A 25,400-nucleotide genomic window follows, 5' to 3' on the forward strand; every position below is an offset into this window, starting at 1 on the left:
CATTTACTTTAGCAAAGGTTTACATTTCAATGCAGAAATTTGGATTGTGAACTCACCTCACTGATGTCTGCGCTAAATCCAGCTTCGCAGAAACGGTTATCTGCACGAGAGAAGAAAGAATGACTGGATTATATACTCCTCTAAATAACTAGAATGCATGCCTTACAAGAAATCTGCAGAACATGTCTCCCCGGTGTGTGCCCAGCAAGCTGAAATCTAGTCATACCTAATGATTAAAATAAAGTTATAATGGTCTATGACCAAACTTATCTGTTTTCAATTTTACAAAATTGTAAAATAAGGTTTTAAAAGGACCCCGAGCAGAGCATGGAAATCAGAACTAACCTGGTGCTTCCTCCAGCCCCCCGTAGCCCCCCGTAGCCCCCCGGCATTCTCTGGTTCCCCTCCGTGCTCTTGCTGGTGGCTCCATTAGGTGCGGGACCTCGCCTGAAGCCACGCGCAACTGTGCATGTGTGGCCAGTCGGTCTCCATCATGTACCCGTCGCCGGGTGTGCACAATACTCCATAGCGATGGGTGCGTGATCGAGGTGGCCGACCCGTGCATGTGCAGGACTTTGGGCAAAGTCACGCACCTAACAGCTAGCGGGAGTACGGAGGGCACCCATAGGATGCAGAGAGACCTCGCAGGCTATGGGGGGGCTGGAGGAAGCCCCAGGTAAGTTCAGATTTCCATTTCCTTATGCTCTGCTTGGGGTCCTCTTAAATACATTTTTCTAAGATAAATGATAACAATATGATAACAGTACTAAAAAAAGCTTTGTGTTACAAATGAAAAAACAAATCTAAAATGTTCCCTCCCTTTTTGGTTATAAATGATCCATCTGTTGTTACAAATGATCCCTCTGTAACCCTTATCACTTTGTAGATATTTTTCACAACTGCAGCAGGAAGCAGGGATTTGGGATGCCGGGCATCAGGCGTTCCCTTCGGCAGTACCATAGACTGCAGTATTATAATGCGGATACGGTGTGCTGGGGTGTTCAACAGTGGTGCGGGCTTCAGCAAAGAGTGGTAGTCTAAGTAATACAAGTTCATGTAATTCTGTGAGGAGGATGCACAATCAGCAGGGCCGAATTTACCATAAGACACTGTAGGCACGTGCCTACAGGCAGCTGAGGATAGAAAGGCAGAAAACTCCTTTCCCCCCGAGTGCCTCCACTCCCTCCCTCCCTATGCAGAGTCCTGATGAGAGTGTATATGAGAGGTTACTCCCCCAGCTCTCAGCATTCCACTGACCAGATCTCCCTTCAGTCAGGGGCACCACAAGCTACTTAGTATTGAGAGTACCTCTGGCTACATAATGCTAACGGACCTGTAGTTACCTATGATGGTCAAAGGAAGTGACAGCTGGGACAGCCAGCCCACTTGTTCGGTGGGGGTTTGTAGGTTGATGGACAGGGCCGGATTTGTACTTTCCAGTGCCCTAGGCCTGCTGTCACCAAGCGCCCCCCCCCCCCTCACCCCAAAAAAAATATTTTGTCCAACTCTGACTAGCGATCACTGGTTTGAATGGGCTCATTTCAGTTGTGCTGCTCTGCCCCCCATTCAGCAAATAATTCCTGTAATTTGCGCTCCTGCCCGAATGTGCACAGCAGCCGTGTTCTGGGCATGCATATTTGAGAAATGACACTGATGTATAACCGGTACTTGTCAAGAATGCATAACACTGTACCGGCCTTGGTTGCTGTGCACATCTGGGCAGGAGTGAGAAATTACAGGGAGCGCGAGTGGCCAGAGCATGCGCTGCTTCTTTGTCCTCTGTGCGACTGGCTGCAGTCGGAGCCACAGACAGGTGGCAGGGAGCGCGAGTGGCCAGAGCATGCGCTGCTTCTTTGTCCTCTGTGCGACTGGCTGCAGTCAGAGCCACAAACAGGTGACAGGGAGCGCGAGTGGCCAGAGCATGTGCTGCTTCTTTGTCCTCTGTGCAACTGGCTGCAGTCAGAGCCACAAACAGGTGGCAGGAAGCGTGAGTGGGCAGAGCATGCGCTGCTTCTTTGTCCTCTGTGCGGCTGACTGCAGTCAGAGCCACAAACAGGTGACAGGGAGCGCGAGTGGCCAGAGCATGCGCTGCTTCTTTGTCCTCTGTGCGACTGGCTGCAGTCAGAGCCACATACAGGTGGCAGGGAGCGCGAGTGGCCAGAGCATGTGCTGCTTCTTTGTCCTCTGTGCAACTGGCTGCAGTCAGAGCCACAAACAGGTGGCAGGAAGCGTGAGTGGCCAGAGCATGCGCTGCTTCTTCGTCCTCTGTGCGACTGGCTGCAGTCAGAGGCACAGACAGGTGGCAGGGAGCGCGAGTGGCCAGAGCATGCGCTGCTTCTTTGTCCTCTGTGAGACTGGCTGCAGTCAGAGCCACAGACAGGTGGCAGGGAGCGCGAGTGACCAGAGCATGCGCTGCTTCTTTATCCTCTGTGCGACTGGCTGCAGTCAGAGAAACAGACAGGTGACAGGGAGCGCGAGTGGCCAGAGCATGCGCTGCTTCTTTATCCTCTGTGCGACTGGCTGCAGTCAGAGCCACAGACAGGTGGCAGGGAGCGCGAGTGGCCAGAGCATGCGCTGCTTCTTTGTCCTCTGTGCGACTGGCTGCAGTCAGAGCCACAGACAGGTGACAGGGAGCGCGAGTGGACAGAACATGCGCTGCTTCTTTGTCCTCTGTCCGACTGGCTGCAGTCAGAGCCACACACAGGTGACAAGGAGCGTGAGTGGCCAGAGCATGCGCTGCTTCTTTGTCCTCTGTGCGACTGGCTGCAGTCAGAGCCACAGACAGGTGACAGGGAGCGCGAGTGGCCAGAGCATGCGCTGCTTCTTTGTCCTCTGTGCGACTGGCTGCAGTCAGAGCCACAAACAGGTGACAGGGAGCGTGAGTGGCCAGAGCATGCACTGCTTCTTTGTCCTCTGTGTGACTGGCTGCATTCGGAGCCACAGACAGGTGACAGGGAGCACGAGTGGCCAGAGCATACGCTGCTTCTTTGTCCTCTGTGCGACTGGCTGCAGTCAGAGCTACAAACAGGTGGCAGGGAGTGAGAGTGGCCAGAGCATGCGCTGCTTCTTTGTCCTCTGTGAGACTAGCTGCAGTCAGAGCCACAAACAGGTGGCAGGGAGTGAGAGTGGCCAGAGCATGCGCTGCTTCTTTGTCCTCTGTGCGACTGGCTGCAGTCAGAGCCACAGACAGGTGGCAGGGAGCGCGAGTGGCCAGAGCATGCGCTGCTTCTTTGTCCTCTGTGTGACTGGCTGCAGTCAGAGCCACAGACAGGTGACAGGGAGCGCGAGTGGCCAGAGCATGCGCTGCTTCTTTGTCCTCTGTGCGACTGGCTGCAGTCCGAGCCACAGACAGGTGACAGGGAGCGCGAGTGGCCAGAGCATGCCCTGCTTCTTTGTCCTCTGTGCGACTGGCTGCAGTCAGAGCCACAGACAGGTGACAGGGAGCGCAAGTGGACAGAACATGCGCTGCTTCTTTGTCCTCTGTGCAACTGGCTGCAGTCAGAGCCACACACAGGTGACAAGGAGCGTGAGTGGCCAGAGCATGCGCTGCTTCTTTGTCCTCTGTGCGACTGGCTGCAGTCACAGCCACAGACAGGTGGCAGGGAGCGCGAGTGGCCAGAGCATGCGCTGCTTCTTTGTCCTCTGTGAGACTGGCTGCAGTCAGCGCCACAAACAGGTGACAGGGAGCGTGAGTGGCCAGAGCATGCGCTGCTTCTTTGTACTCTGTGAGACTGGCTGCAGTCAGAGCCACAAACAGGTGTCAGGGAGTGTGAGTGGCCAGAGCATGCGCTGCTTCTTTGTCCTCTGTACGACTGGCTGCAGTCAGAGCCACAGACAGGTGACAGGGAGCGTGAGTGGCCAGAGCATGCGCTGCTTCTTTGTCCTCTGTGTGACTGGCTGCAGTCAGAGCCACAGAGAGGTGGCAGGGAGCGCGAGTGGCCAGAGCATGCGCTGCTTCTTTGTCCTCTGTGTGGCTGGCTGCAGTCAGAGCCACAGACAGGTGGCAGGGAGCGCGAGCGGCCAGAGCATGCGCTGCTTCTTTGTCCTCTGTGCGACTGGCTGCAGTCAGAGCTACAAACAGGTGGCAGGGAGCGCGAGTGGACAGAACATGCGCTGCTTCTTTGTCCTCTGTGCGACTGGCTGCAGTCAGAGCCACACACAGGTGACAAGGAGCGTGAGTGGCCAGAGCATGCGCTGCTTCTTTGTCCTCTGTGCGACTGGCTGCAGTCACAGCCACAGACAGGTGGCAGGGAGCGCGAGTGGCCAGAGCATGCGCTGCTTCTTTGTCCTCTGTGAGACTGGCTGCAGTCAGCGCCACAAACAGGTGACAGGGAGCGTGAGTGGCCAGAGCATGCGCTGCTTCTTTGTCCTCTGTGAGACTGGCTGCAGTCAGAGCCACAAACAGGTGTCAGGGAGTGTGAGTGGCCAGAGCATGCGCTGCTTCTTTGTCCTCTGTGAGACTGGCTGCAGTCATAGCCACAGACAGGTGACAGGGAGCGCGAGTGGCCAGAGCATGCGCTGCTTCTTTGTCCTCTGTGTGACTGGCTGCAGTCAGAGCCACAGACAGGTGGCAGGGAGCGCGAGTGGCCAGAGCATGCGCTGCTTCTTTGTCCTCTGTGCGACTGGCTGCAGTCAGAGCCACATGCAGGTGGCAGGGCAGTGCAATGGAGAGAAGCCCATCCAAAACAGAGAACAGGTAAGTAGCAAACATCCTGTCAAGACGCACTTTGGATGTTCTGTTATAATTGGAGTGGACCTGAACCCAGAACGTCCTCTCTGCTCTAAAAGATACGCAACAACATAACCTTTCAATAAAAACATTTCTTTGTTATAGCTGATACAAATCCTGCAATAAATCTGCAGTGTGTCTACTTCCTGCTTTTATGGAAGCAGACATATTTTTAACATCCTGTGCTTTCAAATGAGCTTAGGTGTTGTGGCAGTCAGGTGACACAGTGTAGAGATAAATTACAACTTGTGATTAGACACAGATGAGGGGGAATCAGACAGGCTCTCTAAATACATACAGGGTGCATTTCTCTGTTTTCCTTCTGTCCTGTGCAAGAGTTCAGCTCCACTTTAAAGCATCTGAATGACATTTATTTATATTTGCTGAAAAATCTACGTATCTCTTTTGAATGCTGAATGTACATATGGTGGTGTGCTCTAACATATTGGCAGTATACGGGAACAAAGTCTGTTGAAGGCTTATTAGCAGAAAGATTACTCTTTTTCTTTTAAGCCAATAAATGGTATCATCCTGATTCAAAACTTTCTGCTTTCGCAGATGGCTAAGATGGTACAATGCTCTGCTGCTACAGGAAAGCAGAAGGATGCCAATTCATACACACTAGCATAGATGTAGTAACCGCTCAGGTGTCCTTTAAAGTGACAGTTTAGCAATGAAAGGGAAGCAAACAGCATTTTTATCCCTGTAGTTCTCATAGATGTTAGGAGATGAAAGACAGAAAATGAGCCAGGAAAGAGCTAACTAAAGCAGACAAGAGATTACTGCTAGCTAGAGAAAAAAAAGAGAAAGTCATAAATTAGGGTTAAAGTAATTAACAACTGCTGGGGTCAGTGTCAAAGCTGTAAAAGAGGTGAAGAAACTGATGTTTGTGAAGGAGCTGGGAAAAAAGGGCGCATGCCGCTAGTGGACAAAAAGGGCGCCGCCATTCACTCCCATAATAAATAGCGTTTAATGGGCGCCGAGTAGGAAAAAAGGGCGCCGGAGCTAAATAAAGTTTATAAACGGCGCCAGGAGCTAAATAAAGTTTACAAACGGCGCCCGGCGATGTTTAATGATTTATAACTGAACTTGTGGTGATTTACGTTTATAAAATGCACCCGTGCCGAATAACGTTTATGAAAATAATAAACATATTTATCTTATTTAAATAATTAAAACATTATTTAAAGTTTTATCTCTTACTGTTTGTAAAACATTATTATTCACAAAATAAAGCGATCAGTACGTAACGTAAATTGCAAAATTTTTTTTGAATCCACAATTAGTAAAACATTATTATCCACATAATAAAGGGGGGTCTTAGGTTTAGGCACCAACAGGGGGGTCTTAGGTTTAGGCACCAATAGGGGGGTCTAGGGGTTAGGGGTAGGTACAGGGAGGGGTACTTAGGCAACAACAGGGGGGGGGTCTTAGGTTTAGGCACTAACAGGGGGGTCTTAGGTTTAGGCACCAACAGGGGGGTTTTAGGTTTAGGCATTAACAGGGGGGTCTTAGGTTTAGGCACCAACAGGGGGGTCCTAGGTTTAGGCACCAAGAGGGGGGTCTAGGGGTTAGGGGTAGGTACAGGGAGGGTTACTTAGGCACCAACAGGGGGGGTCTTAGGTTTAGGCACCAACAGGGGGGTCTTAGGTTTAGGCACCAACAGGGGGGTCTTAGGTTTAGGCACCAACAGGGGGGTCTTAGGTTTAGGCACCAACAGGGGGGTCTTAGGTTTAGGCACCAACAGGGGGGTCTTAGGTTTAGGCACCAACAGGGGGGTCTTAGGTTTAGGCACCAACAGGGGGGTCTTAGGTTTAGGCACCAACAGGGGAGTCTAGGGGTTAGGGATAGGTACAGGTAGGGTTCTGTGTAAGAGTAGGCTTAGGTATAGTTTTAGTAAAATTTTAGTAATAATTACTAATGTATCACAACATTTATTACGAACGTAGTTATATTTATATCATCTTTATAAACAATATTTTCAAATTTTATTATAACAACAAACCATAAATGACGGTTATTCACAATAATATACAATTATAACAATTAAACATATATTATTGGTTTTTTTATAAACGTAATTATAAGTTTAACTTTTGAAACAGGGAAGATTAACGTTTTCACAATTTCCGATTTCATAAACATTATTTAATGATTTATAATTTTGTTAAACATTATTTGTAAACGAAATATAGCACACTATATTTATAAACCCTATTAATGATTAATTATTATTTAGAGTTTACACCCCGCGCCCTTTTTGTCCAGGCGCCCTTTTTGTACGTACGCGTTTGTGAATGCCTGCATTAAAACTCAGTGGAACTAAGTTCTATCTGCTTTGTAATGTAAATCTCTGGTATTTCTCACATCATCTGTATGTCCATCATACAGTTAGAGGAATGGATTATCAGGTGACTGTTATGATTGATCCTGATTGTTATAACACACCAGGAAATGTGAGAAGGAGAAGCAGGGATTAGGGAACTCTGGAATTCAGCTATTAGTGCAGAGCAGGGTGCGGCTGGCTGCGCTGCGGGACCAGAAGAGATGATTTACTTACACATATGACCTCTTCTCTCTCCAAGTCATGCCGCCCTTCTTATCTTATCTGATTTTATCGCCCTAGGCCATGGCCTTTTCTGGCCTTCCCAGAAATCTGGCCCTGTTGATGGAGGGCAAAATCTAAGGTGCCAGGACATCTGTGCCTATAGGCTCCTGTTATGTAAATCCGGGCCTGATGATCAGGTATACAAGGAGGGAGGGCCCTGCCAAAGGCTTACAACCTAAAGGGAAGGGTTGGTGACAAGATAGCAGGGGGGTATTGCATCAAGAGGTTCCATGATGGTCTGTCTAGGCTGGGATGGTGTTTAGCAATAAAACTACCTTTTGGTGTATTGGTGAATTCTGGGAAATGTGATTATTCCACCAGCTGTCTTTTGAAATCGAACCGTTGGCAGAACCGACTATAGGTCCTTAACCCCGACTGTTCTATTCTTTTCTCCAGCTTGTGTTTTCCCATCAACCCTCCCATATACATCCAATGAAAAGTCTGCCATAACCTGTAGTGTTTAGTAGCATAAGTATCTTACATCTGAGTAGTGGGTGGGGGTGTGACACTGAGCTGCCTCTAATCCACGCCATAGAAAAGATCTTGCGGGGGCAAGCTTCAAACAGAGTTTATTCATCTTTAGCAGGAGAGTCCCAGTTACCAGTCCTGCAGTCGCGGTACGGCACTATCGCGAGTAAATGACAACAGTTGCATGTACCTTAAAAGCGCACGCTACTCAGAGAGGGTCGAGCGTAAGTTTTAACAACAACAACAAATAACATTTGTAGAGCGCTTTTCTCTCGTAGGACTCAAAGTGCGTAAGCATGGCTCAGACCAATAATTGGTTGATTGGTAAATCGAGGAAGAATTCTATAAGTCTGGCAATGTCAGGCTAAGCAGGTGGCTTTTCAGTCTGGATTTGAATAGCTCCAGGGATGGTGCTGTCTTTACTGCGCATGGCAGGGAGTTCCAAAGAGTAGGGGCAGCATGACAGAAAGCTCTGTCTCCAGAGGTTTTGAGGTGCACTCTGGGAGTGACAAGTTTATAGAACTTGCTGATCTGAGGTTGTGAGAGGTGTGGTGCAGCTTCAGCAAGTCCTTCATGTACAGATTGTGCAGGGATTTGAATGTCAGCAGTCCAATCTTGAAGAGTATTCTCCATTCTACTGGTAGCCAGTCTACTTTTTAACCTGCGCTACTAACATTAGCTCGCGCAGACAGGCGCATTAGCTATTAATGAATCAAGCCCTAACTATGATGCATTAAGTTTTTCAGCCAGGTGTGCTACAATAGCTCTTCTGTGGACTCAGACCAATGGACAACCCAAGGGTGGGCAAACTTATTGACTCAAAGGCCACAGAGGGGCCGCAACATTGCTGGAAGCCAAATATGCCCCTATTCTTAGTTAGAGGTGTACCGAACGGTTCGCCGGCGAACGGTTCCAGGCGAACATTGGGGGTTCGCGTTCGCCTCCGCCAGGCGAACTTTTCCGGAAGTTCGATTCGCCCCATAATGCACTATGAGGGTCAACTTTGACCCTCTGCATCACAGTCAGCAGGCACATTGTAGCCATTCAGGCTACAGTAAGCCCTGGAGCCCCACCCCCCCTTATATAAGGCAGCCTCCGGCGGCCATTACAGTCACTCGTGTGCCTGCTAGAGAGAGGAAAGGGACAGCTGCTGCAGACTTTTTCTCTTAGGGACAGATTAGTTAGGTTCTAGGCTGCTTTGCTTGTTTCTGACTGATTAATATTGCTTTTAAAGCACCCAGCAACAGCTCTTTTCAGAGCTCAACCTGTACATTTTTTTTTCTGACACTTTTGTTGCATGCACAGCCTTGCTAATTAATAGTGTGTGTGCCACTGCCAGCAGCCCAGCACATTCAGTGACTGACTGCCTGTGTGTGTGACAGGGAGCTGCACATTGTACTACCCAGTACTGCATATACCCCAGTACCTGTTGTGTTTACTTAACCCACCTCATCACTGCATATACCTAGCTTTGTGTTGAGTGAACCCAGCTCACTGCATCTAATTACCTGTTGTGTTGAGTGAGAACCCACCTCACTGCATCTTAAGTACCTTTACTGTTGAGTGAACCCAGCTCACTGCATCTAACTACCTGTTGTGTTGAGTGTGAACCCACCTGGCCACCTCACTGCATCTAACTACCTGTTGTGTTGAGTGAGAACCCACCTCACTGCATCTTAAGTACCTTTACTGTTGAGTGAACCCAGCTCACTGCATCTAACTACCTGTTGTGTTGAGTGTGAACCCACCTGGCCACCTCACTGCATCTAACTACCTGTTGTGTTGAGTGAGAACCCACCTCACTGCATATAGCTAGCATACCCCCGAGATGGACAAAGTGGACAAACCAGGTAGAGGAAGAGGTAGAGGCAGGCCCAGAGGAAGGCCACCAGGCACCGGCAGGTCTGTGCGAGGTGGTGTTGCTGTGATTTCATGTGGACCTGCCCCAAAATACAGTGCTCAGAAGAAGGCACGTGCCATCACTTCCTAAAATCGTGAGGAGGTGATTGAGTATTTAACACAGAACACCTCATCTCCCGCAGCCACCAGCGCTACAACAAGCACCACATCCGCTGCATTTGACACTTCGCAGGAGTTATTTGGTGGTGGTGGTGAAATCACTGATTCCCAGCCTCTACTGCAACAACAACAAGAAGGCGCAGTTACACCACCTCATACGTCTGAGTTAGGTGGCGATAGTATGGACGTAACGTGTGTGGATGGGGATGATGGTGGACCACCTGAAGTTGGTGCACTTGAGGAGGTGTCTGAGGAAAGCGCAGCTGGCCAGGAGGATTATGATGACGATTATACGGATACCACATATGTTCCCGGTAGAGGAGATGACCAAGGGGACAGTTCAGAGGAGGAGTCAGAGAGGAGTAGGAGGAGACGACTCCATGATAGAAGCAGAGGGAGCTCGTCCTCAGAAACAGCTGGGGGCAGTGTCCGGTGCCATGTATCGCCAGCTATGGCCAGGGAGCACACATGCCCTTCAACGTCAGCTGCTGCTGATGCCACCGTAGCGCCATCACCCCAGGGGGGCTCAGCGGTTTGGAAATTTTTTCACATGTGTGTCTCAGATCGGAGCAAAGCCATCTGTTGTCTCTGCCAGCAAAAATTGAGCCGTGGAAAGGCCAACTCTCACGTAGGGACAAGTGCCTTACGAAGGCACATGGAGAGAAGGCACAAACAGCTATAGCAAGAACACCTGAGGAAAAGAAGCACCCCTCAAAAGACAAGCAGCGGAGAACAACCGTGGCAGCCGTCACAGGGGGCTTCTGCTGCTCCACGTTCCCATGGTATTGTTCGTGGCTGGGGGGAGGAAGAATGGATACACTTTTAAACAATTTAAAAATACAACCATCTAAACTTTCAAACAATTTAAAAATACAACCATCTAAACTTTCAAACAATTTAAAAATACAACCATCTATCATTTTCAAAAAATTTAAAAAAAAGGGCAAAAAAACTTGCCCTCCGTAAAACATTCTTGGCAAATGCTTTCGACTTGGTTTGTCTTCCGCTGGCTCAAGGGTCCATCTGACCACAGATGCCTGGTCTGCAAAGCACGGTCAGGGCAGCTACGGCATGGGTCTCAGCAGGCTCCCACTTCGGGCCACAATCCAACCTTCATTCCCCGCGGTGACAATGGCAGACTTGCCCTCCATAACGGATTCCCGTTAAAGGATTTAAAGTTAATTCATTTCAAATACACAGCAGGGCCTCGAAAGTCCGCCTCCTGTATTGTTATTTTTGGTCACGACCTCGGGGCGGGCGTGCATGCCTACCTGCTGCCCTCCTTGGATGTGTAGTGGTAGCCGTTTCTCAGGCTCCACACCGGATTCCATCCCTCATTCCCCGGCCATTACCCGGGGTCACAAATGACAGACTTGCCCGCCTCCATATGATTCTCGTGAAAGGAATGTGGTGTCATCTTTGCCCGCCATAACTGGTTCTCGTTAAAGGATTTAAAGTACATTCATTTCAAATACACAGCAGGGCCTCGAAAGTCCTCCTCCTGTATTGTTATTTTTGGTCACTACCTCGGGGCGGGCGGGCGTGCATGCCTGCCCGCTGCCCTCCTTGGATGTGTAGTGGTAGCCGTTGCTCAGGCTCCACACCGGATTCAAACCTCTCATTCCCCGGCCATTACCCGGGGTCACAATGGCAGACTTGCCCGCCTCCACAGGATTCTCATTGTAGCGGTACTGAACAAGTACACAGCAAGTAGAAAATGTAAATTAAAAACAAAACGTAAGCCTTTTAACAATGCCATGGAAAGTTGAGAAGGAAGTCACACATTACCTGACATCACTGAGTGAGGAAGAGCAATCACGCCATGTTGCGCAGTAGTCCAGCATGGCCGTCACTACACAAACAGCTGTTTGCGGTGCGTTACACAGTGAGTTTGGTGTGTCAGTGTGAAGCAGTACTCTAATTACACTCCCTGTTTGATGTATACACATGCAAGATGTTTGAAAGCACGTTAGGCCTGCAATTTAGCATTCAATGTGATTTCTGCCCTTAAAACGCTGCTTTGCGTCACATCCAGATTTTTCACCGGGACTTTTGGCATGTATCCCACTCCGCCATGCCCCCCTCCAGGTGTTAGACCCCTTGAAACATCTTTTCCATCACTTTTGTGGCCAGCATAATTTTTTCTATTTTTCAAAGTTTGCCTCCCCATTGAAGTCTATTGCGGTTCGCGAATTTTTCCGCGAACCGAACCTTCTGCGGAAGTTCGCGAACCCGGTTCGCGAACCGAAAATCGGAGGTTCGCGACATCTCTATTCTTAGTTCGACCATAGTTCAGGTAGCCAATGAGCCTCCCTCCAGTATATGTAGACAGGTGTGCTCCCAGTATAAATTAGCCCACTCCTCCAGTATAAATAGCCAGATGTGCCCTCAGTAGTAGGCAGCCCCCTGTACAGTTTAGGTAACCAAGTGTGTCCCCAGTATTAGGCAGCTCCCTCCCCAGTACAGGTGTCCCCCAGCATAAGGCAGCCCCCTCAGTATAGGTAGCCAGGTGTTCCCCCAGTATTAAGCAGTCCCGTCTCCAAAATAAATGTCAGGTGTGTCTTCGGTATTAGGCAGCCCCCCTCCCAAGTTCAGATATAGCCAGGTGTTCCCCAAGTATTAGGCAGCCCCAATCCCAGTATAGGTAACTAGGTGTGCCCCCAGTATTCAGAAGCCCCCTCCACAGTTTAGGTATCCAGATGTGCGCTCAGTATTAAGTAGCCCCTCCCCAATATAAGTAGTCAGATGTGTACCGGTATTAGGCAGCCACCTCCCAAGTTAAGGTAGCCAAGTGTACTCCCACTATTAGGCAGCACCCTTCCCAGTATAGGTAGCCAGGTGTGCCCCCAGTATTAGGTAGCCCCCTCCTCAGTATAGGTAGCCAAGTGTGCCCCCAGTATTAGGCAGCACCCTCCCCAGTATAGGTAGCCAGGTGTGCCCCCAGTATTAGGTAGCCCCCTCCCCAGTATAGGTAGCCAGGTGTGCCCCCAGTATTAGGTAGCCCCCTCCCCAGTATAGGTAGCCAGGTGTGCCCCCAGTATTAGGTAGCCCCCTCCCCAGTATAGGTAGACAGGTGTGCCCCCAGTATTAGGCAGCAACCTCCCCAGTATAGGTAGCCAGTATTAGGTAGCCCCACTCCAAGTCCTGGAAAGCCAAGCAACAAATACTATGTTTTCAGGTGACATCAGCTTTTGTGCCTGTTGACAGGCTCCAAATGTCTCAAGGTGATGAGCTCTGGTCACACATGTTGGGGTATCAATATAAGCTAATCTTTGAATGCCATACACACCAGGAATACTGGACTCTCCATCAGTGCTTCGACAAGGAGCAAATTCATAGAAGTTTTCCATATCTTCAGTGTAGTAACATGCTCCAGTTGGAGTTTTTCCCGACTGGTCGGTCTGGTTTTTTTGAATGCTAAAATTATATTCCTGGAAAGGAGCACAGGCCTGGAGAAATATAACAGGAAAACACTGTCAAAGAATAGCAAAGGAGCACAGGCCTGGAGAAATATAACAGGAAAACACTATCAGAGAATAGGAAAGGAGCACAGGCCTGGAGAAATATAACAGGAAAACACTATCAGAGAATAGGAAAGGAGCACAGGCCTGGAGAAATATAACAGGAAAACACTATCAGATAATAGGAAAGGAGCACAGGCCTGGAGAAATATAACAGGGAAACACTATCAGAGAATAGGACTACTTTACCTTCAGCTTTGTCCAATCTCCTGTCTAAAAAACTGACAAAAAGAGTGATAATAAACCCCCAACAAGTTCAAATCACCAGGTGAAAAGGTTCTGTCAAAATGTTCCTGTTTGCTGGTGGCTTAAAATTTGTTTTATTGACAAGATGTGAAAATATTACCTAGAAGAAATCCTAGTAGAGAAAGTGAATTGATGAATGGTCCACATGTCCACCTGGTGGCTCTCTGCACCTGCACTGCACCCCCTGCACTAGTGTGATCTCAGCTTAAAGAGAACCAGAGCTGTATAAAAAAAAAAAAAGATTTATACATACTTGGGGTTTCTCAAATCCCATCCACTCAGATCCCTCCCATGCCGCCGTCCTCCGCTACCAGCAGCTCCGGTATCGGGTGCTGTCACTTCTGTCAGTCGGGGCCAGTCTGACATAAGAAAGGTGCGCTCTTTGCATATCTCTTGAGCAGCCGCTGTAGAGATGCGTAGAAGGCGCACTTCTCCTGCATAGACTGGCCCCGACTGGCTGAAGTAACAGGTCCCGATACCGGAGCTGCTGGTAGCGGAGGACGGCGGCGTGGGAGGGATCCAATCGGAAAGGTTGGAGGAAGCCACAGGTATGTATAAATCTTTTTCTTTTATTCAGCTCTGGTACACTTTAAGGCTGGTTTCACAGCGGGACGTTACAGGCGCACGTTAGAGCAGCCTGTAACGCACCCCACCGCACAGCAATAAAAAAATCAATGGGCTGTTCACAGTGCCCACGTTGCGTTACATTGTAACGCTGCGCCATAAGACAACGTACTGCATGCAGTACTTTACACGCGGCAAAGCCGCTTTACACTGCTTGCACATGCTCAGTGAAGTTGGGGAGGAGCGGAGAGCAGCCGGGCGCATGGCTAATTAATATTCACTGCACTCAGTGACGTGCAGTGTTTACTTCCTGGAGCGGCCGCTCTGTGCGGCGATTGGCCAGGCGGGACCACGTGATGCCGCATGCGTCCAAGAGTACGCATCACGGCATCACGGACGCCAGAGTGAGCTGCACAACACGGCTCACTCTGACGTCCACATTAGAGAGCACCAGGCGTTGCGATAGGGGCACGTTATGCGACCTTAACGTCCCCTCTAACGCAACGTCCTGGTGTGAAACCAGCCTAAATGGTAGACCAGTCCATGTCCACATATGGTGGGCATGCCCAAAGGCTGCCAGACTCTGGGATAGGGTTGCTACACATGCTAAATTAATCGATCCTAAAGACTCCCTTGATATTTCTTCTGGGACCTATCCAGACTAAAAAAAACCACAACAAAGGCTACTTCAATAAATTGCATTAGCAACCAAAACTTTACTAACCTCTAGTTGGAGAACTTCGACTTTCTCCCTACTATTACACAAAATAAATGATATTATGATTTGTGAAAAAATGAACGCTATCACAAAAGCTTTTGAATCTGGCAGCCTTGGCTGTACTGGAGAGATAGACATAAAGGATAAGGGCTGGTTTCCACTATCTCTGTGCTAAATATGCCTTGATTCTCTCTGTTAATAGAACGTTTACTCTATAAACTTACTTTATCTTCAATTTGACCACTGCTATAAATTCTCTTTTTTGGGGGATATTCATCGAACAATGTTATCCTGGAGAGGTTTAAGTTATACATTTCCTTTCTTGATTGTGATGAACAAAAAGGCTTTTAGCATACTGTACCATGTTTACACTTTGATGCAGTTTTTTATGTGTATTTTGCTAATGACAATAAAAGATTTTGAAACTAAATGGTAGACCAGTCAATGACACTTTGCTTGCAAGTTTACTCACTACAAACCCAAGTTAACCACTTAATGACAACCAGACTTATAAAAACGTCCTGCTAGAGCCTCTTAATGGCTCCACGACATTTTTATAAGTCAAACAATGCTGCTGCCGCTGTGCGCGTGCGCGCTCCCGCTTGTGCACGTGTGTTTCCTCGCGGGTGCACGTGAGATTAGTGAAAAAAAAAAATAGAAAAAAGACACCTTTATCTATAATATACTGTCACCATACTTTGCACTAGGGACATAATGAATATCTTGTGATAAGCAGGACAAATAGGCAGATACAATGTGTGGGTTTTATGCCCAGTAGCAGTGTTTATATTAAAACCTTAGGGGATGAAATTGTAGAAATAGTGTATTTCTTTATTTTTCCCTTTTTTTTCCCTTTAGAAAATAAAGTAATTACTGAAAACAAATATCAACCCCAAAAAGCCCAATTGGTGGTGAAAAAACAAGATATAGATCATTTCATTGTGATTAGTAGTGATTAAGCTATTGGCAAATGAAAGGGATGAGCACTGAAAGGGGAAAATCACTCTTGTCCGGTAGGGTAAAAACCGCTTTGGGGTGAAGTGGTTAATGAGTGTGAAAGCATCACTTGTCCTGTGTAGTGGAAGGAGAATCTGATGACCTACCCATACGTCTCCATTTTAAAAAAAAAAATGGCAAAAGAGGACAATTTTAGACTTATAAATATTTCAGCAAAGAACATCCTGTCTGGCCCAGGACATCTCCTTTAACAGGGAATTTAAAGGGACACTTAAGTCAAACAAAAAAAAATGAGTTTTACTCACCTGGGGCTCCCAATAGCCCCCTGCAGCTGTCCGGTGCCCTCGCTGTCTCCCTCCGATCCTCCTGGCCCCGCCAGCAGCCACTTCCTGTTTCGGTAACAGGAGCTGACAGGCTGGGGACGCGAGTGATTCTTCGCATTCCCAGACACATTAGCACCGTCTATGCTGCTATATGGTATATGATATATGCTATAGCAGCATAGATGGCGCTATTGTGGCCAGGAACGCGAAGAATCACTCGCGTCTCCAGCCTGTCAGCTCCTGTCACCGAAACAGGAAGTGGCTGCCGGTGGGGCCAGGAGGATCGGAGGGAGACAGCGAGGGCACCGGACAGCTGCAGCGGGCTATTGGAAGCCCCAGGTGAGTAAAACTCTTTTTTTTTGTTTGACTTAAGTGTCCCTTTAACGTTCATAAGCAAAAGTCAATTTTCATGATATAAAGCCCTAATTGCACTTCAAAAAATATACAATAATGCAGAGGTTGTATACAAATTATAAATATACTAGTGACCTTAGCCCGTCTAAAAACGGGCTAGGTCTGTCACTGCGCATGCACGCCCGCCATGCACATGTGCGCGCCTGCACACTTCTGGCCCCGTATCTGCGTCCCTGCACATGCGCAGTGCAAAAAAGCACTGACGCGGACAAAACAGGACACAGGGACACTTGCAAATTATATAAAGAGATGTAGTAGTTGTAAGAGGGACAGATGAGGAGCATAGAGGGACTGTGACATCTCAACAATGAGGATCTACAACCACTAGGAAGGTATAAAAACAAAAAGGTTGTGATGTCCGATGATGCAGAATTCCTCAATATGCAAATCATATCAGTATGTCCCTGAAAGCAAGACTGCACATCCAGAGCTGCTGGTGTATAGTGAACCTATGGCGAATACATTTTACAGAGCCACATCAGTCCAACACACAGGGGAGCTCTAGGCTAAATTGCACCCAGGACGAGGGTGTAAAAATTGCGCCCACCCCCAAACTTTGCAGCCTGATGGGGGAGCACGGAGGGCGGACTCAGGGAGAGGAAGGAAGGGAGAAGTTGAGCCGCCCTCCCCGCAGCCGAGGCTCCACCCTCCTTAAGTGCTCAGAACGGCCGCACGACCTGCACGCCCCTAGAAACGGGGCTGCCAACACACATACATCATACTGGCCCAAGCCCATCCCATAGAGCCACATCAATCCAGGCCATGCACTGATGAGGACCAAAAAGTCCAAAACAGTCGTATGCATATTGGATTGGTGTGGCTCTGTAAAAATCATTAGCTACAGGCTCACTATACACAAGCGGTTCTTGTGGGTGTGCATGCAGCCCTGCTTACAGAGGCAGAAAGAGAAGATTTGCATATTTGGGAGTGAAGCATCATGGGACAACATAACTGCTCACTTACAGCTGAATTACTACAAATACCTTCTGTTTTAAGAAGGCAAAATTGCATTTAGCTCAACAACGAGGCGGGATAAAAGAAGACTAATCTCATAACAGAAGTAAGATAAATGGAATATACAAGACTTGTGCAAAACTTGAAGATAAAAAAATGTATCTCAAAAGGGAATAGTTTTCAATTGTATAACACACACAGGACACACACACACACACACACACACAGGACAGACAGACACACACACACACACACACACACACACACAGGACACACACACACACACACACAGGACACACACACACACACACACACACACACAGGACACACACACACACACACAGGACACACACACACACACAGGACACACACAGGACACACACACACACAGGACACACACACACACAGGACACACACACACACAGGACACACACACATAACAAAATAAAATCACACTACCACAATGCTGCTCTTCCGTATTCTGACAGTTGCTCCAAGCCACTGATTGGACTTGTGTACAGTCATTATGCCTCTCTCGTCCACTTCACTTCTGTCACCTGTGGAAAGACAACACTACAAAGATGACACATCGCTGTGAGAGAGAAGTCATAACAGGTAGACTACCTGGAGCAGAGTTCCCCAACCCTGTCCTCAAGGCCCACCAACAGTGCGTGTTTTGCAGGAATTCACAAACATGCACAGGTGAGAGAATTAGTGTCTCTGCAGAGCTGATTAACTGCCTCTGTGGCTTTATACAAAACATGCACTGTTGGTGGGCACTGAGGACAGGGTTGGGGAACACTGATCTGGAGAACTGAATATGAACTACTACTATCATTTCATTTACATAAGCAAATATGAATTTTTCAAGGGGCTTGGATGGTCAAGGAAGGTTTTAGGTCAATGTAAGGGTGGCCATCCATGGTACAATGTTTTCATTTTTTTTCGATTAGATAATTTAGTTCGATTATTCCTTTAGATCAAATATAAAGATTTTTCCGGCAAGCGTTCGAATTTCTTGATCGAAAAAATAGTTTTTTCAACTTTCATTCGATTCGATCATTTAGATCGAATAAACGGGATCATCGAACATTTTTATTGCATCGTGTATGGCCACCATAAGGTTTAGAAACAGGTGGTATATGTAAATTAGGAGACTGTGTCATGTAAAATTAAAAGTGCCACCTCATCCCTCCTTAGCGGTATGCCCAACACTGTGCATGCTGCAGAGGTTTTACTGCAGATCGGAGATCGCCGGAATGATTCTGTTTATGTACTTATGTCTGTTAGATACTAGCTAGCACTACGCTAGCTAGTATTGTCTTCCGACACCCCCTGATTGGCTGCAATCCCCCCGATTGCCAGCTGAATATATTACCATGCCGGGATCCAGCGTTCAAGCAGCCTCCCGCTCAGCTCCGGTCCTCACTACGGGGAGGACCGGGACTTGCGCATGACTTCAGTGACGTCGTGAATGATCCTCCCCATAGTGAGAACGAAAATGAAACGAAAACATTACTGCTGTAGAACCACCATAAGCACAGAGATGCATCTTATTCAACCTGTATTCATATTGATGCCTGTACCTGTTTTATCAAATGGTATACGGGAGCATGCGGTGACGTTGGATCCCCACGGGCACAGGAATACGCCTCCTCCATTCATGCCGTTTGCTAGAGATGAATTAAGCCTTGGAGCGCCCACAACTACATTCATCCTATGTTAGAGAAAACAAAAGTCACACATTTACTGTTAGGTCAGATATTCTTAAAGTGGACCCAAATTAAAAATACAAGATTTCAGAAATAAAATCTATTTTCTAAATTATAATAATAAATAGCAGCCTTTTTTCAGCTGCATGATGGCAAATATAAAATATTTTACATTCATTGGAGGAACCCCTCCCTTCCTTTCATATTGCCGGGACAGAATCCGGCAGACTGGTGGAGTAGATGGTGTCCGGCAATGGAGGAATTGCTAATGGCTGCCCCCAGTATAACCCTAGTTATGGAAAGAGAAGGGTGAAAAGCATGCACTGAAATGCTCATAGGCTTGATGGAGTGTTTTTCTTTGTATGTGTCAGAGTGGTGCAACTAAATATTTTTAATTAAAAAAATGTTTGGTTTGGGTCCGCTTTAAGGGGCCCATACACTGAGCCGATTAGCGTCCGATCGATCAAAATCGATCATTCGAAATCGATTGACCGATCAATTTGCGGCCGATTTCAATCGATCTGACATGCTGGAAAATCTAGGTCGATCTGTTGAGATTGCTTATCATTTTGCATTGGACCTAATGGAAATCTGATGGCAAAAAAATGCCATCAGATCGATTTTCAACAGATTTCATACTGAAATCTATTGGAAATCTGTTCCTAGTAAAAAATGTTCCTAAACACATCAGATAGATCAGAAATCTATCTGATGATCTACCTGCTGCTAATCTAACGAGTGTATGGCCACCTAGACAGACGCGTGGCAATGCCAAACAGCCCTAACATCTGGCTAGTACTGGCCAGGCTATCTCTAAAGCATCTGATCTGCATTCATCACTCCTGCTTGCAGTCATGTGACTCATCTGGATTGCCTCATCCTCCAGGCCTCAGGTGACTATATCATTGTAAATACTGTGCTTTGTATGATTGTTATTGGTTCTGTTTGGTGGATTACTATCTGTCAGTCTGTATGCTACATCTACCTGCATGGTTATTGTAGTTCTGTGCTAGGTAGGAGTTTGTGCAGGTGTTACGGCCCTGGCTGGGCTATAGGTCAGTCATATGGCCATACAGCCTGACCTATAGTCATTGACCAGACCAGCCTGACACCCTGACAATTAAGGGTTTAAAATTACAAACTGTATTTGCCCAAATTTAGCGCAGAGAGGATGTTCTGAGTTCAGGTTTGCATTTAGAAAATCCTGCTCACACTTAAAGAGACTCCGTAACAAAAATTGCATCCTGTTTTTTATCATCCTACAAGTTCCAAAAGCTATTCTAATGTGTTCTGGCTTACTGCAGCACTTTCTACTATCACAGTCTCTGTAATAAATCAATGTATCTTTCCCTTGTCAGACTTGTCAGCCTCTGTCTGGAAGGATGCCAAGTTCTTCAGTGTTGTGATTCTGCTATGAACTCCCCCTTCCAGGCCCCTCTATGCACACTGCCTGTGTATTATTTAGATTAGGGCAGCTTCTCCGCTGGATAAATCATCCTCTGAGCTGGCTGGGCTTTCACATACTGAGGAATTACAGACAAGGGCAAAGCTGTTTGCAGGAAGAAAAGAGCAGCCTGAAACTTCAGTGCATGAGAACAGGGGGAAAGAAACACACAAATGATCTCTTGAGATTCAAAAGTAATGCTGTATACAGCCTGCTTGTGTATGGATGTATTTTCTATGTGTGGACATACTGTACATCAACCAACTTCCTGTTTTGGTGGCCATTTTGTTTGTTTATAAACAAACTTTTTAAAACTGTTTTTGACTACTTTTAATGCGGCGGGGAGCGGCGAAATTGTGACAGAGGGTAATAGGAGATGTCCCCTAACGCACTGGTATGTTTACTTTTGTGCGATTTTAACAATACAGATTCTCTTTAAAGAGACACTGAAGCGAGACTAAATCTCGCTTCAGCTCTCATATATAGCAGGGGCATGTGTGCCCCTGCTAAACCGCCGCTATCCCGCGGCTGAATGAGGGTCCCTGACCTCCCAACCCACCCCCCGCAAGCCTTGGTCGCAGACTTGGTCGCAGGATTTTCCTTCCTGGAGGCAGGGCTAACGGCTACAGCCCTGCCTCACGCGCGTCTATCAGACGCGCATCGCCGCCTCTCCCCCGCCCCTCTCAGTGAAGGAAGACTGAGAGGGGCGGGGAGAGGCGGAGGTACGCGTCTGATAGACGCGCGTGGGGCAGGGCTGAGGCGGTTAGCCCTGCCTCTATGCGGAAGCGATCCCCCGCTGCACGGAGGATATTTGGGGGATCAGGGACCCCCATTAAGCCGCACACATGCCCCTGCTATATATGAGGTCTGAAGCGATATCTATTCTCGCTTCAGACTCTCTTTAAACTCCCTTATATAGCTATTATTATTATTATTATGATGCTTTATTTATATAGCGGCAGCATCTTCCGTAGCGCTGTACATAATACAAACAAATAATGGGGAACAAATATACATAAGAAATACAAGACACTGTACAGTTATGACATTGAATAGAATAAATACAGATACATACATAGTTGATGTGTAGTTGGTACATGTACATATGTTAAAATAACAGCAGTATGAGAAACACTAGGAGGAGGTCCCTGCCCTTGTGAGCTTACAATCTAGCTTCACGCTAAAGTTCTGTATTTTGGGTATAATCATTGCTGATTTCTTATAATAAGAAAAACAAAACTTTGCTTTCCTAAAACAGAAAGAATTTGCGATAATGCAGGTTGGAGTGAGCTCGAGATGTCTCCCAGGCACCACTGCTGAATATATGCAAATTAACCATTGTACCCTTAGAAGCTAAACACACCTCCAGAACTGCTGGAATGCAATGATGTGTCAGCTTGTTAATTTGTACAGAGCCATAATAATCCAACCAATCCGAAACAGTCTGTATGCATGTTGGATTATTATGGCTCTGTACAATTAACAAGCTGACACATCATTGCATTCCAGCGGTTCTGGAGGTGTGTTTAGCTTCTAAGGGTACAATGGTTAATTTGCATATATTCAGCAGTGGTGCCTGGGAGACATCTCGAGCTCACTCCAACCTGAATCATCACAAATTCTTTCTGTTTTAGGAAAGCAAACTTTTGTTTTTCTTAACATCTTAGTAAGGGGGCTTTTAGGACCATTGTAGTCCCTTACACACTCCAATGAGTTCTGGGTCACCATGAGCTGGCTGGTTAGTCTGTGCTTCTTATAATAAATGTGAGATGTTTAATGTGAAACCTACTATTGTATACTAAGAAACATATGGCGTAGAGGTGAAAAGATAACCACCAACTAGTACAATGTACTAGTACTATGTGTACCAGTATCAATAAAAGCCTTCCACTGAATAAAACGACAATTAGATGCGCCCTGACAAATTAAATAACATTTGGGATCTTTGGTCGAAGGCCTGAGAAATTTCTGATCGAGTCGTTCTAAATGTCTATGGATAATGAAACGGGTCAATGGCTAATTTTGTATATTCAAAAGGGATTATTTGTCTTTTTGTCTATCCTTCCTTATTTAGCCTTTTTCCTCAAGTTTAAATTCTTCTACCATCCCTGTATACATTGACAGACTGCTCAGCATGTCCAAAATAGACACCACTAGTCTATGCCATAAAGTCCATCAAAATGTAAAAATCATACATTTTGTAATGTAAAAACACTGCCCTAACCCTCTCTGCCAAGAACTTCTTGATGCACCCCCTCCGTTCGTGTCACCAACCCCTCCCTCTAGATTGTGAGCCTTACATACATGACTGTGTGCACTTTACCCACAATTATGGGAACTTGTATTTTACCACTACCACTCCAGTGTATGATCTGGCTGGCATTGTGTTGCGTATCTTATTGCCTGTATTGTTGTATCTATTGTCTATTGCCTGTATTGCTGTCACCCCTGTTATCATTGTCTGTAATCCTATTTATTGTACAGCGCTGCGTAATATGTTGGCGCTATATAAATCCAATAAATAATAATAATAAAAATGCGTATTATAAAAAAAAAAAATGCATTTTATTAAAAATAAATAACAATGGAGCTCTTACTGATCCTTTTCTAGTCAAAAACTCTAAGAAATTTCTGGAAAAACGTATACCAGTTAATATTTAGCACCATAATAAAACCCCTGTGTATTCTAAAAAGCAAGAGGGGGGGGGGCTCTTCCTCCCTCCCACCACATTCTCGCCATGCTTCCGTTGTCACTAGCCAATTATCTGAGCTCTCTTGTGCCCTACTCTGGCTGAGCATATAATGCCGACTGCCATAGGTGCCCCTAGCATAGGTTAGCCAGCCATAGGTGCCTCCAGTATAGGTTATCCCGTCATAGGTGCCTCCAGTATAGGTTAGCCAGTCATAGGTGCCTCCAGTATAGGTTAGCTAGCCATAGGTGTCCCCAGTATAGGTTAGCTAGCCATAGGTGTCCCCAGTATAGGTTAGCCAGCCATAGGTGACCCCAGTATATGTAGCCAGGTATAGGTGCCCATAGTATAGGTAGCCAGGTATAGGTGCCCCCAGTATAGGTTAGCCAGCCATAGGTGCCCCCAGTACAGGTTAGCCCGTCATAGGTGACCCCAGTATAGGTTATCCCGTCATAGGTGCCTCCAGTATAGGTTAGCCAGTCATAGGTGTCCCCAGTATAGGATAGCCAGCCTTAGGTGCCCCCAGTATAGGTTAGCCAGCCATAGGTGCCCCCAGTATAGGTTAGCCTGTCACGGGTGCCTCCAGTATAGGTTAGTCAGCCATAGGTGCCCCCAGTATAGGTTAGTCAGCCATAGGTGCCCCCAGTATAGGTTAGCCAGCCATAGGTGCCCTTACAATAGGTAGCCAGTCATAGATGCCCCCAGTATAGGTTATCCCGTCATAGGTGCCTCCAGTATAGGTTAGCCAGTCATAGGTGCACCCAGTATAGGTTATCCCGTCATAGGTGCCCCCAGTATAGGTTAGTTAGCCATAGGTGCCCCCAGTATAGGTTAGTCAGCCATAGGTGCCCCCAGTATAGGTTAGCCAGCCATAGGTGCCCCTAGCATAGGTTAGCCAGCCATAGGTGCCTCCAGTATAGGTTATCCCATCATAGGTGCCTCCAGTATAGGTTAGCCAGTCATAGGTGCCTCCAGTATAGGTTAGCTAGCCATAGGTGCCCCAGTATAGGTTAGCCCGTCACAGGTGACCCCAGTATATGTAGCCAGGTATAGGTGCCCATAGTATAGGTAGCCAGGTATAGGTGCCCCCAGTATAGGTTAGCCAGCCATAGGTGCCCCAGTACAGGTTAGCCCGTCATAGGTGACCCCAGTATAGGTTATCCCGTCATAGGTGACCCCAGTATAGGTTATCCCGTCATAGGTGCCTCCAGTATAGGTTAGCCAGTCATAGGTGTCCCCAGTATAGGTTAGCCAGCCTTAGGTGCCCCCAGTATAGGTTAGCCAGCCATAGGTGCCCCCAGTATAGGTTAGCCTGTCACGGGTGCCTCCAGTATAGGTTAGTCAGCCATAGGTGCCCCCAGTATAGGTTAGTCAGCCATAGGTGCCCCCAGTATAGGTTAGCCAGCCATAGGTGCCCCTACAATAGGTAGCCAGTCATAGATGCCCCCAGTATAGGTTATCCCGTCATAGGTGCCTCCAGTATAGGTTAGCCAGTCATAGGTGCACCCAGTATAGGTTATCCCGTCATAGGTGCCCCCAGTATAGGTTAGTTAGCCATAGGTGCCCCCAGTATAGGTTAGTCAGCCATAGGTGCCCCCAGTATAGGTTAGCCAGCCATAGGTGCCCCTACAATAGGTAGGCAGTCATAGATGCCTCCAGTATAGGTTAGCCAGCCATAGGTGCCCCCTGTATAGGTTAGTCAGCCAAAGTACCCCCCCCAGGCAGGCTGTGGCTATATAGAGAAGGGGGGAGCATCCACACAAAGGGACTCTGGGAGAGGGACCCGACTCCTTCCTCCCTCGCCTCGGATCCCCCTCCGTGCTACCCCCTCCATTGAAGAGATGTCCGGCGGCGGGGTGTTAGCAATTGCTCCGCCTGGAGCCCGGAAGGTAATTGCTAACACCCTGCTGCCGGACAACTCTTCAATGGAGGAGGTAGCACAGAGGGGGACCCAGGTCCCTCTCCCAGTGGCTGAGTTCTATTGTGCTGCTGCTTCCACCTCCTTTATTGCGGATCAGTGAATAATGGCGCAC

General features: G+C 47.4%; 1 protein-coding gene across 1 annotated transcript in view; it reads right to left on the reverse strand.

Moving 5' to 3' along the window:
• Positions 1–25,400, reverse strand: part of LOC137542331 (integrin alpha-IIb-like) — a 157,037-nt gene that overhangs the window by 122,843 nt on the left and 8,794 nt on the right. The window contains exons 3-6 of the mRNA XM_068264157.1: positions 19,108–19,238; positions 17,981–18,078; positions 13,114–13,273; positions 57–100 (exon numbers count right to left, since the gene is read on the reverse strand). Coding sequence (XP_068120258.1) covers positions 57–100; positions 13,114–13,273; positions 17,981–18,078; positions 19,108–19,238 — 433 coding nt within the window. The remainder of the gene's footprint in view (positions 1–56; positions 101–13,113; positions 13,274–17,980; positions 18,079–19,107; positions 19,239–25,400) is intronic.

The sequence above is a fragment of the Hyperolius riggenbachi genome, chromosome 12, assembly GCF_040937935.1.
Source record: "Hyperolius riggenbachi isolate aHypRig1 chromosome 12, aHypRig1.pri, whole genome shotgun sequence".
NCBI classification, from domain to species: Eukaryota; Metazoa; Chordata; class Amphibia; order Anura; family Hyperoliidae; genus Hyperolius; species Hyperolius riggenbachi.